General features: G+C 55.6%; 1 protein-coding gene across 1 annotated transcript in view; it reads right to left on the reverse strand.

The window, feature by feature from the left end:
• CRTAC1 (cartilage acidic protein 1) overlaps window positions 1–18,495 on the reverse strand; it is a 144,118-nt gene that overhangs the window by 23,187 nt on the left and 102,436 nt on the right. Inside the window, exon 6 of the mRNA XM_011221980.3 lies at window positions 1,625–1,759. Coding sequence (XP_011220282.2) covers window positions 1,625–1,759 — 135 coding nt within the window. The remainder of the gene's footprint in view (window positions 1–1,624; window positions 1,760–18,495) is intronic.

An 18,495-nucleotide genomic window follows, 5' to 3' on the forward strand; every position in this document is an offset into this window, starting at 1 on the left:
CCGGGAATAATCGGTGCCAGGCTGCATTTCACAGCAGCGTCTGTTTGGGTGATGAATGCCCTCTTGACATGTCTTGTTAAACCCCTGGAATCATTCTGACTTTCAATTACGGGACTAGCACCTTTCCTCTCTCCTCCCGCCAGATACCTTCTCCCACTCCAACTTGTTCGCTCACCTCTGCTCCCATCTCTTTAACACCTTATCAAATCCTCTAGGCTTTCTCCACCACCACCTCCCCTTCATTCTATGATTTTTCAGCAATGAGAAAATTTGCTGCCGGAGTATATAGCACTGTGGAGTGTGTGTGTGTGTGTGTGTGTGTGTGTGTGTGTGCACGCGCGCGCGCGTGTAGGCCAGGTGGGAGGGCAGGCCCAGGGGAGTGGCCTCTGGCTCTAGCTTTGCCCAGGAAAGAGAAGAGGGAAAGGCATGAGAAGAGCTGACTGGCTACCAGTGGAGGGGTGGTGCACAAAGTGGGCACTCGCGAGCAGAGAGCGGGGGATAGGTACTTGTAAGTCACAGAGGATAGACTGGCAGACGCTCAGGATTTGATGCTAGCTGTCAGCCCTAGCTGGAGCTTGTAGGACCTTTGATCTATGTGTCTAATTCCCGCTCACCTCTTCTGGAGGCTAGAGCTCGTCCCTATGCTGCCTGGAAAGGGGCGAAATCAATCCTTTCATTGGCACGGTGGGGAGGAAGTGGGTGGGGAGAAGTGGTTGAAGGACAGACTGATTATATTCACAAACTTTCATTAAGTGTCCCTTCTGCCATTCAGCCAAATTTCCTGGGTGACCACTGTGTGCCAAGTGTTGTGTCAACAATGGACAGTACAGCATGCAGTCCTTGTAGACACAGATTATTTTAGAAACCTGATTGAGAAGTACATGGAAGGGCAGTGTGAATGCAGAGGACGGTGTGTGAATCTGCCAGGTAGCACGGAGGGAGGCAGGAAAGGCTTCATAGAGCTGAGTGTTAGAGGAGAAATAGAATTTCTGCAGATAGAGAAAAGGGAGAAGGCACTTTCAGGCAGAGAGAATGGCAGGTACAAAGGCCCTGAGGCACATGAGGGATGAGCACAAAGGGATGAAGGGGAGCAGAGCTGGAAGCCTGAAATACTATTTTGTGTGGATTTTAGTCTCCTTCTTACTTAGCTATTTGTTTGTTTGTTTTCCCCTCTAGAATGTGGATGGCTGTGTATGTGTGCCAGGTATACCAGGGTGTATAACCTTGTTGGGGTCAGCATCCCCAGCTTTTAGCTCCACCTGGCACTTAGCAGGGGGATTAAGGTGAATGTGGGGAGGGGACCTGCAAAGAGGCAGTGTGGAGGGGAAATTAGTGCTGAGGACTCAGGCAGGACTCGGAGGAACGTGGGCCAAATCTAGTTGCTGGCAAATGGATAGTGGTCCGGAGTTCCAGTCCCCCCTTTCCCCAGCAGCACACATCGCCTCTGGCCTGAGCCTTTGGGGATGTGGGATTGAAGGTGACAAGCAATGTTTCCCTGTGGGGTGTGCATGGTTACTGGTCCCAGTTTCCCCGAGGCCCGCGGGGCCATGCTGGAGGGGACAGGGTGCCCAGAGGCCCCCGATAGTCTGGGGCACCGAGGGTGCAGGGCAGTGGCCACACTCACCAGCGCTGGCAGCAGCATCCACGAAGGTGCCATCACCCTGGTTGTGGAAGAGGAAGTTGGGCCCGTTCTCGTTGTCACAGAAGATATCTGAGGCACTGTTGCTGAGGATGGGGCCCACGCTGACACCCCGGCCCCCTAGGAGACATCAACCCACAGTGAGTGGCAGAAGCAAAGCCTCAGGCCCGCGAGGAGGACCAGCGTGCCTCTGAGGCCTTTGAGAAGCCGCTATGGCCATGCCTCAGAAGAGTTTTGGGGGCAGGGGGAGATTCCAACCTTCTGGATGCTTCCCTGAGCCCAGATCTGAGCTTGCAGTCCTGTACACTTGTGTAGAGGATGACCACACTGATGATGAGGCAAGGGAGGGGGTAAGACAGAGCCACTTTGTGCCAAAGCCATGATGCCATGAACTACAGAGGCCCCCGTACAGATACTTCCATTCCCTTCAGAGGCTGACTCACCACAATCCCCCAGCCCCGATCTACCCACCACATTTTGATCAAGTCACAGGTTTTCCTGACAACCCCCACCACCACCCAAGTCATCCGTACGCCAGTCAAGACACCGGTGTGCTCCTGTCCTCAGAACATAGACCACTAGGTTTCGGCTAAGGCTACAGGATGCTTTCTTGACTTTGCTTGATGTAGTGAACAAGTGGGAACAACCCGTAAGTCCCTCAACAACGACTGGTTGAATGGATTGTGCTGCATCCATGGGACAGACCTCTCTGCAGCCGCTGAAAAGACTGCGTGGACCCATCTGTATTGACTTGGAGGAGTGCCCGTGGCATACTGTTAAATGAGAAAGCGATTCCCCTCCCCGCTCTTGTGCTTCTCCGTCTCAAATAAATAAATAAAACCTTTAAAAAAAAAAGAAAAAGCGATTCACCAAGTGATGCTTTGTGTCATCTTAGTTTCATTAAAAAAAAAAAAGGAAAATACATGATACTTCTGGACGTGTTTGTGCAAGCTTGTTCTGGAGTTTGGGGGAAAGTGGGAAAGGCCATGCCCTGCGTTGTTAACCCGGGCTACCAGATGGGCTGGGATTTGGGGAGGGAAGGAGAGGCAGGAGTTGGCCTTTTTTGGGAACATCTTTGTGTTGTTTGGCTTGTTGCAACAGAATTGCTTCTGTAGTTGGAAAGGAAAAAATCCGATAACTGCATACTTTTTTAAAAAAGAAAGGAATCAAGCCAGTCTACATTAGGGTCTGATGTCTCCAAGATCAAATTTGAGCTTCCCGTGTCAACGAGTCCAATATTAAGACATCTTAAACAAACAGCGCCCTCTCCTGGGTTTCACATCAAGCCCTGGAAGCCACTGCCCCAATCACTGGAAATATTGGGCAGAAGACAGCCCTGCCAGGTCTGGGACGTGGATTCTAGTCCCACCGCGGCTGTTTACAAGCAGCATGACCTTGGGTAATTTAAGCTTGAGCCTCAGTTTCCTCATCTGTAAAATGGGGGTAGTGTGACCTGCCTTTTCTATTTTAGGATTTTTACGAGGATCACGCGAGACGAGACACGTGAAGGGCTTTGTGAACCCTACCACCTCATTACTCAGAGTCAGGCCTGCTGCAAGGGTGTCGCCTTGTTAGAAAGGCAGAATCTCAGGTTCGCCCCACCCCCCACCGGTAGCAGGACCCCTGGGTGGCTATGTACACAGTAAAGTTTGAAAGGCGCGGCTCTAACAGGCTCTTCAGTACAGAAAGGAGAGTCACCAGAGGACTCAGAAGAGCTTACTGTTATTTGTTAAATAAACGAGAGCTCTGGCAGACCGAAGTGACGTTGGGCCAGGCCCTCCCCAACCACCTGCCTCCCTGGCTCTGGATGGGGAAGAGGTTCCCATGAAGTGTGCTAGTGTGGGATGAAGGTTTTGTTGGTCTCCGGACTCCTCCTGTCCTCTCCGAGAGGTTCCTGGAGGAAATCATGGGGCCTCTCTCACTTGTGCAATGCGGCCTGCCCACCAGGCAGGATATTGGGGGCCAAGAGGAGGGGATGGGTCCAGCGGCATTGCCACTCTCCTTGCTCTCGTGGTTGAGCTCCAAATTAGCACATTCTGGGCCCTGTGCCTCCCATATTCGTCCCAGGTAATCTAATTAGCTCTCCAGGACAGCCCGAGCCTCCCGGAACATGGAGTCACTAAATCCACAGGGCTCCTGGGGGGCATCACCGAGGGGGTGGCGTGCGCTTTTCATTAGGAGAGCCAGAGTGTGGGGCGGGGAGGCTCTCAGAGGCCCTTCGGAGGCCAGCGGAGGGCTGCTGGGCAGTAACCTGGGCACCACTTCTCCCTGTTCAGAGAGGAGCCCCAGCGTGGCTGCTGGCAGCTGTTTCCTGCCCCCGCCCTGCCAGATTCCTGCCCAGGCACAGGCTTCAGTGAGAAACCCTGCACCTTGCCTGGGCCCCCGGAAACTCCAGGGAGGGCTCTGGGACTTGCCACCATGCAACTCCATCCTTCCTCCCCACTCTAGTGTCCTCCAATTTCCTCTCTGCCTCTGGCTCTCAAGCTGTGACACATTCTCTTCATTTTCTACAAAGCAGGTTATTTCCCTCTTGGACAAATTTCTAAATCTTTCTAATTAACTAATTGGGTTGGGTTGAAGCCTTGTACCATTTGTAACCTGTAATTATTAGAAAATTGCCATGGTAACCACACTACTAATTAGTGACAATTTATTGCCATGGCAACTGGACCATAACAGAGATGTTACCCACAACTCCTTCTTGGCAAGTTCGCCGCACAGTTGGGGAGCAGGTGAGTCGACAGTCAGGGAGCCAGCCTCCTGGGCACCCGCGCCAGCAGCCTCAGGATGAAGAGCCCAGCTCAAGTCTGAGGCAGGGGCGGCCAGGGGTCTGCAGCCCTTGCTGTGCTGTGGCGGAAACTCTACTCCCAGGTGGATCATGTAAATCTTCTTCAAACCAATAAGCTCACGCACCCTGCGCGGTCCCGCCGAGGCTCCCGGGTCAGTACCTTCTACCCGACATTCTCCCCTCCCCCGATTCTTCTCCCTGCCGAGGTTTAGCCCACGCCTTCCAGGCCACCCAAGCGGCAGTTTGGAGCAACTTTGTTTTTGCCTTGGAGGATGACGCCCCAATAGGGAGTTAAATTCTACTTTACATCCATTTCTTTTTCTGCATTTGAGGTGGGCTCATCCTCTTGGGGACAAGCGGCTCCCCAGCTGGGGCTGGAGGGGCGGCCCTGGTGAGGGGAAAGAAGATGGGATCAGAAACTGTGCGTGTGACCTTGGGCCCATCACTGAACCTTTCTGGGCATCTGTTTTCTCACTTTAACGCGAGACTGATAGTAACAACAGCTTCTTCTCAGGGCTGTCATAAACAGTAAGTGAGCTGGTTTTCCGCGCGTACTTTGGGAAATGTCAGGTGCCACACAGGCATTAGCTGGGATGATTTCCCAGCTGCTGGGTGAATAAAATCCCCTTATTTCCCCAGCACACTCAGGCTCCTAAGGCCTCCTAGTTCTGCTGGTGGGTGCAAAGGCTGCTCCCTGCCCAACGCCTCCTGAAGGCTTCTCACTCTGCCCATCAGGCTGGGGGGGGAGAGGTGGAGTGACAGGGGAAAATGCCTCCCCACTGCCCCTCTTCCCCCATGACACCTTCCGACACCCCCTCAGATTATCTGCCCAGTGGTCCTGAGCCCCATGCGGTAGCCTCATTTAGCCTTAAGAACTGCACCCCTAAACCTCTGAACCCCTGCACTCGGCAATGCAGACTCAAGTCCAGTTTGGGTATAGGCAACCTGTTTCTCAGGTTGCATCTAGGCAGTACTGGGGTGGTCCGCTGACAGGCCAGATCACATCTGGGAGTCAGAGGTGGTGGGGTGACGATGGGAAAGTGAGGCTGTGTGGAATAAGGGAGGGGGCATGCTGCTGGGGGCCAGAGGACCCAGGCACAAGGAGGCAGGGGTATTTGCCATGCTAAGGAAAAGCCTCTAGGTCCTTGCTTGGCCTCTGACCCTGCTCCGGCTCCAGGAACTTGAGCTGTGTGCTCTTCAGGCCCTGGTCTCCCTCCCCATAACCTGGAGAGGGGCATGAGATCACCAAGGCTCCTTCCCACTCGTCCAGAGCATCCTCCAGGCTGAAACTCAGGAGAAGCGTGGCTGGGAGTAGATTCCCAGGCCCATCGGCAGTCCACACCAGTGGAGTCTTTGTGGGGCCTGCTGGCCCAAGAATCTGGACCAGTGGGATTAATCTACTGAATCCACAATAGAAATACAATTCTTGTGGATGCCAAGATCTGCGGGCTGCCAAGAGCATCCAAGAAATTGGAGAAGAGTAGCAAAGATGCTGGAAAACATAGGGATGGAGGAATGGGCAGCGTGTGTGTGTGTGTGTGTGTGTGTGTGTGTGTGTGTGTGTGTGTGTTGGAGAAGGGAGAGGGAGGGTCAGGGCAGGATGGTAGCAGGGTCTTTCATCCTAAATTTCCCGAACATTCAAACCTAGAATAATACCGTGTTGGTGCTGGTGCTGCTACCCACAAGCCCTCTGTGAGCCATCCAGGTGGCTGGCAGGGTTCCAAGTGCACGGGGTGGAGGGTATTAGACATGGACATTCCACTCCTCCCTCAATCCTTGCAGCCCCTCCCTGTAGGACGCTGAGGGGACAGTGGGCGGGAGAACGGGCAGGGGCCTGAAGAGTCTCTTTCAGGAAAGAGGGCAGGATCGGCTCCTCTGGCCACCTGTTTTCCAGTCCTGTGTCCTAGGTGTTATCTGCGTCTCATCCCACTGCACCGTTTTCCAGGTGAGGAAATTGAGGCTCAAGGAGGTGCGATTACAGCCAGCAGGCCACAGATCGCAGCTCACACCCACATCTGAGTGACCTCAGAGCCTGTGCTAGCCCACAGCATGCTCTCAAACATTTCTACACAACCTCCCTCTTGGCAGAGGAGGGAGCTGGACTCCTGGTAAGGCCCGGAGTGGCCAGCCATGGGCTTGACCTTTCTTTACAATCTCTTATTTTAGCGGAAGAAACTGTGCGGCAGGATCGCGTTTCTATTCTAAGAGTATTTGTGTTTGTGTTAAAAGAAAAATGATGTCCCTTCTTGTCAATCATCCAATGCATTGACACCGCACATTCCCGGGGGCACGGGGTACTTCTGGCAGGCCTGCGGCTGCACTCCCTGAGGGTCTTGGGCCCTGGTCGAGAGCCTGTCACTCTAGCTCTGCCTGTCACATCCTCTGTGCTCCTGCTGCAAGGCAGTGTCCACCTGCCTGCCAGCCTGGGAGGCTCCGGGGCCCCCACTCCGCTGCCCACGGCCACCTCTCTGGAGTGGGCTGATGGGGAGCCGCCAGAAGGCCTCAGCTGGGCTTTAGGCATCTCCTTCTCCTCCAATAATGACTTCCTATAAATCAGATCTGCCCCTCCGCTTTGTTCTATACTGCTCCCAGCCAACAGCAAAAATCCCCACCCCATATCATAAATCCACCTTCATTTTCTTTCTAAATTTCTTGTAAGGATTCTTTAATCACCACCTTGCAGCCCAGACAGATGCTCCCTCAAAAGGTGAGGCTGAAATGCAGAGCTCCTGGGGAGGGGCTAGAGTCTGGCAGGGGTGGGGAGGCAGGGTGAAGAGGGAAGAGCAATGGATTCCAGTGGGGAGGGGCATGAAGGGGCCTGTGACTATACCCAGGGCTGGAGGGCACGCAGGGGGACCCACGGAGACCACCTCCAGGGCAGGGCTGGGTGGGCTTGCTCTGAGCTGCCTCCCATGCCCAGCACAGTGCTCTCTGCACCCAGCACCCAGGAGATGCCCAGCAGATGGTCCTGGCGTCCCCCCGGGCACCTGGGATGAAGAGGGTGTCGCTGTCTGCTGCACTTGGAGGGTCCTGCCCCTGAGCCAGACCTGTGCCAGGAATGTCCTATGCCTCCTCTCCTTCTCATGCCCCCACTGCAGGCGAGAACACTGAGGCCCACAGAAGTTAATAAATCGCTAATCGCTGCCTGGACGGGACCCGCGGCTGAGGCAGGATCTGCCCCAGCACTGCCGCACCACATCCTGTCCTCTCCGCGGCTCTGCAGACAGCGGTTCACACGGCTAGGTCAAAGCGCTCAGAGAGGCTGGGGGAGGTGCCCAAGGTCACTCAGGGCTGCAGAGGCCAGCTCAGACCTCTTGGTCCTTACCTTCTCTCTCCTTGGGTTCCATGCCAGGCCTTCTGCCACAGAGACAACTAATTCTCAGGATTCCCTGCACTGTCCAGGCTCTGAGGGGCTGCAGGCATCTTGAAAAGTCGGGGTTTGGGACTGTCCTTGAACCAGGAACCATGGGGGAGTGGGCCTCCTTCCCCTCAGCTCAGCACCAGCCCCTCCGTCNAGACAACTAATTCTCAGGATTCCCTGCACTGTCCAGGCTCTGAGGGGCTGCAGGCATCTTGAAAAGTCGGGGCTTGGGACTGTCCTTGAATCAGGAACCATGGGGGAGTGGGCCTCCTTCCCCTCAGCTCAGCACCAGCCCCTCCGTCCCCCCCGCAGCCCTCGAGTCCCTCGAGTCCCCCGAGAGTGGGCGCGCTGGCCGCTAGATGGCACTGTGACCTAGCGGAGCGGCGGCCGCGGACTCGCTCGCGTCTGGAGAGAAGGCCTCCCCTCCCCCGCGGGAGAGCGGCCAGGGCCATGCGGGCAGCGCCATTGGCCGGCCTGCCGACCGCTTGCCCGGCTTCCCCCTGCTGCCCGGCACAGCCTAGGCCAAGCAGCTGCTTGAGCCACAAAAACTGGGGGGTCAAAATCAAGCCCCTGGGTGCCAGTCCCTGGGGCCGCATCCCGGTGGGTGCAGGGCCGTCCTCCTTCCCTGGCCCCCCGGTTTTGCCCGCAGGAGCTGGGATGCTCCAGCTAGAGGTCATCAGAAAGGTCAGCGGATTGCGGCCCTTTAAGCTTCGGGGGTGGGGCTCTGGGTACCAGTTTCTCTACAAACCTTCTGTGTGACCTTGGGCAAGTCCCTTCTCCTCTCTGGACCTCGGATTGTTCTTTTGAAAAACAAGAGATTCTCCAAGATCTGTCCAGCAGCTGGGTGTTGTGTGGCTGGGCTCTGGGGACCCGCAGCTCCCTGACTGCACATCTGGCCATGGCTGGCTTCCCCCCAGGGCTGCTCAGGGCCCTGTTCATCACTGCCTGCGTCCCTCCCCTACTCCAGGCCCCAGGGCACCAGCCTGGAGCTGAGCACTGGCCAGATGCCAGAGACTCAGCAATCAGGCCGGGCTCCACTGGCGGCCCTTACATTTGGGGTCTGTCCCTGGGGCTCGGGGGGTGCTTTGGGCTAGTTTTCCAGCCAGATGTCCATGTGTCATTAACGAAGTGACAACGGGGGCTGCAGGGTAGAGTTGAGGGGCTTGGCGGGCCAGGAAAGGGTGGGCTGGGGAAGGCGGGCAGACACAATAGTAACTTGGTGGGCCAAATAGGTTCTTGTCAGCCAAATGGTGTTTGGAAGTCTGCAGAGCTGCTCTAACGTGTCCTCTGGGCACGCCAGCTGCCCTGGCCGGCCTGCACGCTGCACAGAAACTGCTGTCCCTTCCTTGAGCTGCCCCGTCCTTCCAGCACAGCCTGGCACAGTTGGCTACTGCTTCCAGCCCCATCCGTCCTCCTCAGCTGTCTCCTCTTGGTCCCCTCCTGCCCCCAACTTGGTTCCCACCAGCCCCTCTGCCAGCCCAGCCAGCGTGAACAATGTCCCCTTCATGCTCAAACCCAGCCGCAACCTCCCGAATCCTTTTATTCTGTGTAGAAGCCTCTCTCCCAGACCTTGCCTCCCTCCTGCTCATCATTTTCAAGTGCTTCATCTCCCCAGCCCACTCTCCTTCTCCTGCAGATCAAGGCACTTAATTGCCAAGCCAGCCCAATGCACAGAACTGGGAACTATTCAGAAAAATTGACTGTACAAATCTAGGCTGAAGCTCCTGCATGTTTATTCCTTCTCCCAGGAAAGCATGGTTTATTACTGACACTCAGCCAGAAAGGCTGCACGTTCACGTGCAGAGCTCTCGAGCACTTTGATGGGGCTGGAGCTGTGCAAACTATTTTACTGTCTAGCCATTTGTTCCCACAAACTTTGTCAGACAGGTCAACATCAATCTCCCCGTTTCACCGAGGTGGAAAGTTGGCTAGAGAAAGGCACCATAAACTCAGGAGAGACTGTGACAACCCTTTCTAGGTAGGGCTTTGAGAATGTGCTACCCCCCAGGTGTACGGAGGCAGGGGCATGGCCCAAATGACACCCCACCAAACATCCTTCCAGCCCCAGGATTTGGATTCGGGTGGGCTGCCCGTTTGGAAGTCTGTAGTGCAAGCTGGGATGGATATATCGGGAAGGTCAACCAGCAAGAGGATCTTTCTGTCCAAATGACAGGATCAGGGTGAGGGAGGCTGAAGTTTACGTGAGACGTTGTTGTGCACAGCTCTGGCTTCCTGATTTTTGGCATCCAAAACAGGAACTGGATTGCTCTGCCATCAGCACTCTATTGGCAGATTATCAGAGTTTAGTCAGCAGCCGTGCTAGAATTAGAAAAACAGCCTTCCCTAGAAAGATCTCCCTGTCAGAGACTCTGACAATAGGTCCCCCATCCAGAGAGGTGTGGGGGGAGCATGGCTTCAAAAAAAGGGCTGGAGAGGTTTTGGAATAAGAACACAATTCTTTGAGCTCCATTATCCGAGGCGGGACCCAGCTGAAGCTTAGGGATTTAGCCCTCAATTCCTGGCTGCTTATGTATAAGTAAATAATTTCATCTGCTGTTTGGCAATAAAGAATGCTTTAAATCTCTACCGTTGTGATTTGTCAGTTTTCTCCTACAGAACCTGTTCGCCCATCATTTGGGTTACAGCAGGGAATGGGGCAAGAGGCTCCAGGGAGAGGATGAAGTTAGTGTTCTCATCCTATGTCCCACGTCCCCCAGGGAGTCCCCCAAAGCCCACGCCTGCCAGGTATCTCCCCAAGTCTTGGAGAGGCAGTGCTGGACGAGCTGCGTGTGGGCGGCGGGATGGAATAAAGCCTTCATCCTCCCCTCCCCAGGGACACAAGCCCACCCTCTCCTGTGGACTCTGACGAACCAGACTCAGCTTTGCAGGGCCCAGCCCCCAGCCCCAGACCTCGGACCCTTCCCACTCACAGCACCCCAGCCGGCGCCCCAGCACCACTCTGCCTACCTGTGTATTTGCTGACCCCAGCCTCAGCAGCCACATCTCTGAGCGCCAGGATGCCCTGGGAGAGGTCACTGGCCTCGGGGTCCATTTCAATGAGGGCATCAGGGCCCACGTTACCATAGGCGTAATTGGCGATGTAGATAGAGTAGCGTCCAGAGCCCTGAGGAGGAAGGGAAGGAGGGTGGGTGAGCAGGCCCCTGTGCACTCGTCATGGTCTGTTTCCCGGAAAGGCTCTCCCCCTCCTCGCGCAGGACCATAGGTCTTGCGTGGGTCTGCTTCCTCTCCCTGGGTCTGGTGTGCAGGGCCTTGCGCGGCCCAACTCCAGAAGCGCTTTCCCCTGAGGCTGCAGGCTGCACAACACCCCCCCGGAGTCCTACAACAAAGCAGCCCTGCTTCTCCTTCTATCCTGTTCCAGAAGAACACATCCCTCCCTCTCCCCCACAACCACCTTTTTATAGACAATTTTCTAATGCGCCTCTCTCCAGCTGAGCTCTCTCCAGCTGCCAGCCAGGGTAGCTGCTCAATAAATATTTGCTGATTGATCGATCTCCCAATTCCCATTGTTCTCAGTCTCTCTCTCTCCCATTCAAGCTCACTCCAGCCAAGATGACAAGCAAATTCCAGAGTCCTCTCCCTCCCCACCTCCCACCCTGGATTCCCTGGATTCCACTATTTTGGTGGCACAGGAGGCTCGGATAGGCAGGGGTCCTCCTTCCATTCCCTCTGCTTTCCCACATTACCAGAAAGAAATCGTGTATTGCTTCTGCCTTTGTAACACTGTCTCAAATATTTTTTTCCTTTGCATCCAGGAGAAGCCCTGGGCACCAGCTCCTCGGTGCTATCGTCGTTGTCTGCTCTAGTCCAAAACCCGGCTGACGAACGGTTCTTTTCTATTAGAACTGTGTCACTTCTTTCAATGGATGCTTCCTTTCCCTCAAGAGAGCCACCTGTTTTCTGCATTCGAACAGTTTTCCAGCTTTCCTCATACCCTTCTCATCATGTCCCTCCAATTAATCAGAAAGTAGATTATTTCTTGAGCTCCAACTACCTGCAACGCGCTCTGCTATAATGTCCCGAAGACAACGTCTTTGTCCTCCGTTTGCTCACAGGCTCGTTTAAAGGCAAGTGAGAAACGCAGAACAACCCGAGAGGAAGAGCTGGGTTCCAGGCAACCCTCTCTTCCCGGCCTTGGCCCGCTCGGCTGGCTTCTATTTCTTCCCCAGCGGCTCCATAAGCCGAACCCCATCCCACCTACCAATCGCTGGCTTTATCCCTTCTCTGGGAACGTTTTCTTTGGGGGGGGGGCTGATGACGAGTTACTTTTCTTTGGGGGGGGGCTGATGACTCTGACTGACTGGTGGGTGAGGCCAACGGAGCAGCTCACGGTCTCCTGACGGGGAAGCTGACATGGCAANAAAAAAAAAAAGGAAAATACATGATACTTCTGGACGTGTTTGTGCAAGCTTGTTCTGGAGTTTGGGGGAAAGTGGGAAAGGCCATGCCCTGCGTTGTTAACCCGGGCTACCAGATGGGCTGGGATTTGGGGAGGGAAGGAGAGGCAGGAGTTGGCCTTTTTTGGGAACATCTTTGTGTTGTTTGGCTTGTTGCAACAGAATTGCTTCTGTAGTTGGAAAGGAAAAAATCCGATAACTGCATACTTTTTTAAAAAAGAAAGGAATCAAGCCAGTCTACATTAGGGTCTGATGTCTCCAAGATCAAATTTGAGCTTCCCGTGTCAATGAGTCCAATATTAAGACATCTTAAACAAACAGCGCCCTCTCCTGGGTTTCACATCAAGCCCTGGAAGCCACTGCCCCAATCACTGGAAATATTGGGCAGAAGACAGCCCTGCCAGGTCTGGGACGTGGATTCTAGTCCCACCGCGGCTGTTTACAAGCAGCATGACCTTGGGTAATTTAAGCTTGAGCCTCAGTTTCCTCATCTGTAAAATGGGGGTAGTGTGACCTGCCTTTTCTATTTTAGGATTTTTACGAGGATCACGCGAGACGAGACACGTGAAGGGCTTTGTGAACCCTACCACCTCATTACTCAGAGTCAGGCCTGCTGCAAGGGTGTCGCCTTGTTAGAAAGGCAGAATCTCAGGTTCGCCCCACCCCCCACCGGTAGCAGGACCCCTGGGTGGCTATGTACACAGTAAAGTTTGAAAGGCGCGGCTCTAACAGGCTCTTCAGTACAGAAAGGAGAGTCACCAGAGGACTCAGAAGAGCTTACTGTTATTTGTTAAATAAACGAGAGCTCTGGCAGACCGAAGTGACGTTGGGCCAGGCCCTCCCCAACCACCTGCCTCCCTGGCTCTGGATGGGGAAGAGGTTCCCATGAAGTGTGCTAGTGTGGGATGAAGGTTTTGTTGGTCTCCGGACTCCTCCTGTCCTCTCCGAGAGGTTCCTGGAGGAAATCATGGGGCCTCTCTCACTTGTGCAATGCGGCCTGCCCACCAGGCAGGATATTGGGGGCCAAGAGGAGGGGATGGGTCCAGCGGCATTGCCACTCTCCTTGCTCTCGTGGTTGAGCTCCAAATTAGCACATTCTGGGCCCTGTGCCTCCCATATTCGTCCCAGGTAATCTAATTAGCTCTCCAGGACAGCCCGAGCCTCCCGGAACATGGAGTCACTAAATCCACAGGGCTCCTGGGGGGCATCACCGAGGGGGTGGCGTGCGCTTTTCATTAGGAGAGCCAGAGTGTGGGGCGGGGAGGCTCTCAGAGGCCCTTCGGAGGCCAGCGGAGGGCTGCTGGGCAGTAACCTGGGCACCACTTCTCCCTGTTCAGAGAGGAGCCCCAGCGTGGCTGCTGGCAGCTGTTTCCTGCCCCCGCCCTGCCAGATTCCTGCCCAGGCACAGGCTTCAGTGAGAAACCCTGCACCTTGCCTGGGCCCCCGGAAACTCCAGGGAGGGCTCTGGGACTTGCCACCATGCAACTCCATCCTTCCTCCCCACTCTAGTGTCCTCCAATTTCCTCTCTGCCTCTGGCTCTCAAGCTGTGACACATTCTCTTCATTTTCTACAAAGCAGGTTATTTCCCTCTTGGACAAATTTCTAAATCTTTCTAATTAACTAATTGGGTTGGGTTGAAGCCTTGTACCATTTGTAACCTGTAATTATTAGAAAATTGCCATGGTAACCACACTACTAATTAGTGACAATTTATTGCCATGGCAACTGGACCATAACAGAGATGTTACCCACAACTCCTTCTTGGCAAGTTCGCCGCACAGTTGGGGAGCAGGTGAGTCGACAGTCAGGGAGCCAGCCTCCTGGGCACCCGCGCCAGCAGCCTCAGGATGAAGAGCCCAGCTCAAGTCTGAGGCAGGGGCGGCCAGGGGTCTGCAGCCCTTGCTGTGCTGTGGCGGAAACTCTACTCCCAGGTGGATCATGTAAATCTTCTTCAAACCAATAAGCTCACGCACCCTGCGCGGTCCCGCCGAGGCTCCCGGGTCAGTACCTTCTACCCGACATTCTCCCCTCCCCCGATTCTTCTCCCTGCCGAGGTTTAGCCCACGCCTTCCAGGCCACCCAAGCGGCAGTTTGGAGCAACTTTGTTTTTGCCTTGGAGGATGACGCCCCAATAGGGAGTTAAATTCTACTTTACATCCATTTCTTTTTCTGCATTTGAGGTGGGCTCATCCTCTTGGGGACAAGCGGCTCCCCAGCTGGGGCTGGAGGGGCGGCCCTGGTGAGGGGAAAGAAGATGGGATCAGAAAGTGTGCGTGTGACCTTGGGCCCATCACTGAACCTTTCTGGGCATCTGTTTTCTCACTTTAACGCGAGACTGATAGTAACAACAGCTTCTTCTCAGGGCTGTCATAAACAGTAAGTGAGCTGGTTTTCCGCGCGTACTTTGGGAAATGTCAGGTGCCACACAGGCATTAGCTGGGATGATTTCCCAGCTGCTGGGTGAATAAAATCCCCTTATTTCCCCAGCACACTCAGGCTCCTAAGGCCTCCTAGTTCTGCTGGTGGGTGCAAAGGCTGCTCCCTGCCCAACGCCTCCTGAAGGCTTCTCACTCTGCCCATCAGGCTGGGGGGGGAGAGGTGGAGTGACAGGGGAAAATGCCTCCCCACTGCCCCTCTTCCCCCATGACACCTTCCGACACCCCCTCAGATTATCTGCCCAGTGGTCCTGAGCCCCATGCGGTAGCCTCATTTAGCCTTAAGAACTGCACCCCTAAACCTCTGAACCCCTGCACTCGGCAATGCAGACTCAAGTCCAGTTTGGGTATAGGCAACCTGTTTCTCAGGTTGCATCTAGGCAGTACTGGGGTGGTCCGCTGACAGGCCAGATCACATCTGGGAGTCAGAGGTGGTGGGGTGACGATGGGAAAGTGAGGCTGTGTGGAATAAGGGAGGGGGCATGTTGCTGGGGGCCAGAGGACCCAGGCACAAGGAGGCAGGGGTATTTGCCATGCTAAGGAAAAGCCTCTAGGTCCTTGCTTGGCCTCTGACCCTGCTCCGGCTCCAGGAACTTGAGCTGTGTGCTCTTCAGGCCCTGGTCTCCCTCCCCATAACCTGGAGAGGGGCATGAGATCACCAAGGCTCCTTCCCACTCGTCCAGAGCATCCTCCAGGCTGAAACTCAGGAGAAGCGTGGCTGGGAGTAGATTCCCAGGCCCATCGGCAGTCCACACCAGTGGAGTTTTTGTGGGGTCTGCTGGCCCAAGAATCTGGACCAGTGGGATTAATCTACTGAATCCACAATAGAAATACAATTCTTGTGGATGCCAAGATCTGCGGGCTGCCAAGAGCATCCAAGAAATTGGAGAAGAGTAGCAAAGATGCTGGAAAACATAGGGATGGAGGAATGGGCAGCGTGTGTGTGTGTGTGTGTGTTGGAGAAGGGAGAGGGAGGGTCAGGGCAGGATGGTAACAGGGTCTTTCATCCTAAATTTCCCGAACATTCAAACCTAGAATAATACCGTGTTGGTGCTGGTGCTGCTACCCACAAGCCCTCTGTGAGCCATCCAGGTGGCTGGCAGGGTTCCAAGTGCACGGGGTGGAGGGTATTAGACATGGACATTCCACTCCTCCCTCAATCCTTGCAGCCCCTCCCTGTAGGACGCTGAGGGGACAGTGGGCGGGAGAACGGGCAGGGGCCTGAAGAGTCTCTTTCAGGAAAGAGGGCAGGATCGGCTCCTCTGGCCACCTGTTTTCCAGTCCTGTGTCCTAGGTGTTATCTGCGTCTCATCCCACTGCACCGTTTTCCAGGTGAGGAAATTGAGGCTCAAGGAGGTGCGATTACAGCCAGCAGGCCACAGATCGCAGCTCACACCCACATCTGAGTGACCTCAGAGCCTGTGCTAGCCCACAGCATGCTCTCAAACATTTCTACACAACCTCCCTCTTGGCAGAGGAGGGAGCTGGACTCCTGGTAAGGCCCGGAGTGGCCAGCCATGGGCTTGACCTTTCTTTACAATCTCTTATTTTAGCGGAAGAAACTGTGCGGCAGGATCGCGTTTCTATTCTAAGAGTATTTGTGTTTGTGTTAAAAGAAAAATGATGTCCCTTCTTGTCAATCATCCAATGCATTGACACCGCACATTCCCGGGGGCACGGGGTACTTCTGGCAGGCCTGCGGCTGCACTCCCTGAGGGTCTTGGGCCCTGGTCGAGAGCCTGTCACTCTAGCTCTGCCTGTCACATCCTCTGTGCTCCTGCTGCAAGGCAGTGTCCACCTGCCTGCCAGCCTGGGAGGCTCCGGGGCCCCCACTCCGCTGCCCACGGCCACCTCTCTGGAGTGGGCTGATGGGGAGCCGCCAGAAGGCCTCAGCTGGGCTTTAGGCATCTCCTTCTCCTCCAATAATGACTTCCTATAAATCAGATCTGCCCCTCCGCTTTGTTCTATACTGCTCCCAGCCAACAGCAAAAATCCCCACCCCATATCATAAATCCACCTTCATTTTCTTTCTAAATTTCTTGTAAGGATTCTTTAATCACCACCTTGCAGCCCAGACAGATGCTCCCTCAAAAGGTGAGGCTGAAATGCAGAGCTCCTGGGGAGGGGCTAGAGTCTGGCAGGGGTGGGGAGGCAGGGTGAAGAGGGAAGAGCAATGGATTCCAGTGGGGAGGGGCATGAAGGGGCCTGTGACTATACCCAGGGCTGGAGGGCACGCAGGGGGACCCACGGAGACCACCTCCAGGGCAGGGCTGGGTGGGCTTGCTCTGAGCTGCCTCCCATGCCCAGCACAGTGCTCTCTGCACCCAGCACCCAGGAGATGCCCAGCAGATGGTCCTGGCGTCCCCCCGGGGCACCTGGGATGAAGAGGGTGTCGCTGTCTGCTGCACTTGGAGGGTCCTGCCCCTGAGCCAGACCTGTGCCAGGAATGTCCTATGCCTCCTCTCCTTCTCATGCCCCCACTGCAGGCGAGAACACTGAGGCCCACAGAAGTTAATAAATCGCTAATCGCTGCCTGGACGGGACCCGCGGCTGAGGCAGGATCTGCCCCAGCACTGCCGCACCACATCCTGTCCTCTCCGCGGCTCTGCAGACAGCGGTTCACACGGCTAGGTCAAAGCGCTCAGAGAGGCTGGGGGAGGTGCCCAAGGTCACTCAGGGCTGCAGAGGCCAGCTCAGACCTCTTGGTCCTTACCTTCTCTCTCCTTGGGTTCCATGCCAGGCCTTCTGCCACAGAGACAACTAATTCTCAGGATTCCCTGCACTGTCCAGGCTCTGAGGGGCTGCAGGCATCTTGAAAAGTCGGGGCTTGGGACTGTCCTTGAATCAGGAACCATGGGGGAGTGGGCCTCCTTCCCCTCAGCTCAGCACCAGCCCCTCCGTCCCCCCGCAGCCCTCGAGTCCCTCGAGTCCCCCGAGAGTGGGCGCGCTGGCCGCTAGATGGCACTGTGACCTAGCGGAGCGGCGGCCGCGGACTCGCTCGCGTCTGGAGAGAAGGCCTCCCCTCCCCCGCGGGAGAGCGGCCAGGGCCATGCGGGCAGCGCCATTGGCCGGCCTGCCGACCGCTTGCCCGGCTTCCCCCTGCTGCCCGGCACAGCCTAGGCCAAGCAGCTGCTTGAGCCACAAAAACTGGGGGGTCAAAATCAAGCCCCTGGGTGCCAGTCCCTGGGGCCGCATCCCGGTGGGTGCAGGGCCGTCCTCCTTCCCTGGCCCCCCGGTTTTGCCCGCAGGAGCTGGGATGCTCCAGCTAGAGGTCATCAGAAAGGTCAGCGGATTGCGGCCCTTTAAGCTTCGGGGGTGGGGCTCTGGGTACCAGTTTCTCTACAAACCTTCTGTGTGACCTTGGGCAAGTCCCTTCTCCTCTCTGGACCTCGGATTGTTCTTTTGAAAAACAAGAGATTCTCCAAGATCTGTCCAGCAGCTGGGTGTTGTGTGGCTGGGCTCTGGGGACCCGCAGCTCCCTGACTGCACATCTGGCCATGGCTGGCTTCCCCCCAGGGCTGCTCAGGGCCCTGTTCATCACTGCCTGCGTCCCTCCCCTACTCCAGGCCCCAGGGCACCAGCCTGGAGCTGAGCACTGGCCAGATGCCAGAGACTCAGCAATCAGGCCGGGCTCCACTGGCGGCCCTTACATTTGGGGTCTGTCCCTGGGGCTCGGGGGGTGCTTTGGGCTAGTTTTCCAGCCAGATGTCCATGTGTCATTAACGAAGTGACAACGGGGGCTGCAGGGTAGAGTTGAGGGGCTTGGCGGGCCAGGAAAGGGTGGGCTGGGGAAGGCGGGCAGACACAATAGTAACTTGGTGGGCCAAATAGGTTCTTGTCAGCCAAATGGTGTTTG

Source organism: Ailuropoda melanoleuca, chromosome 6 (assembly GCF_002007445.2).
Source record: "Ailuropoda melanoleuca isolate Jingjing chromosome 6, ASM200744v2, whole genome shotgun sequence".
Lineage (NCBI taxonomy): Eukaryota > Metazoa > Chordata > Mammalia > Carnivora > Ursidae > Ailuropoda > Ailuropoda melanoleuca.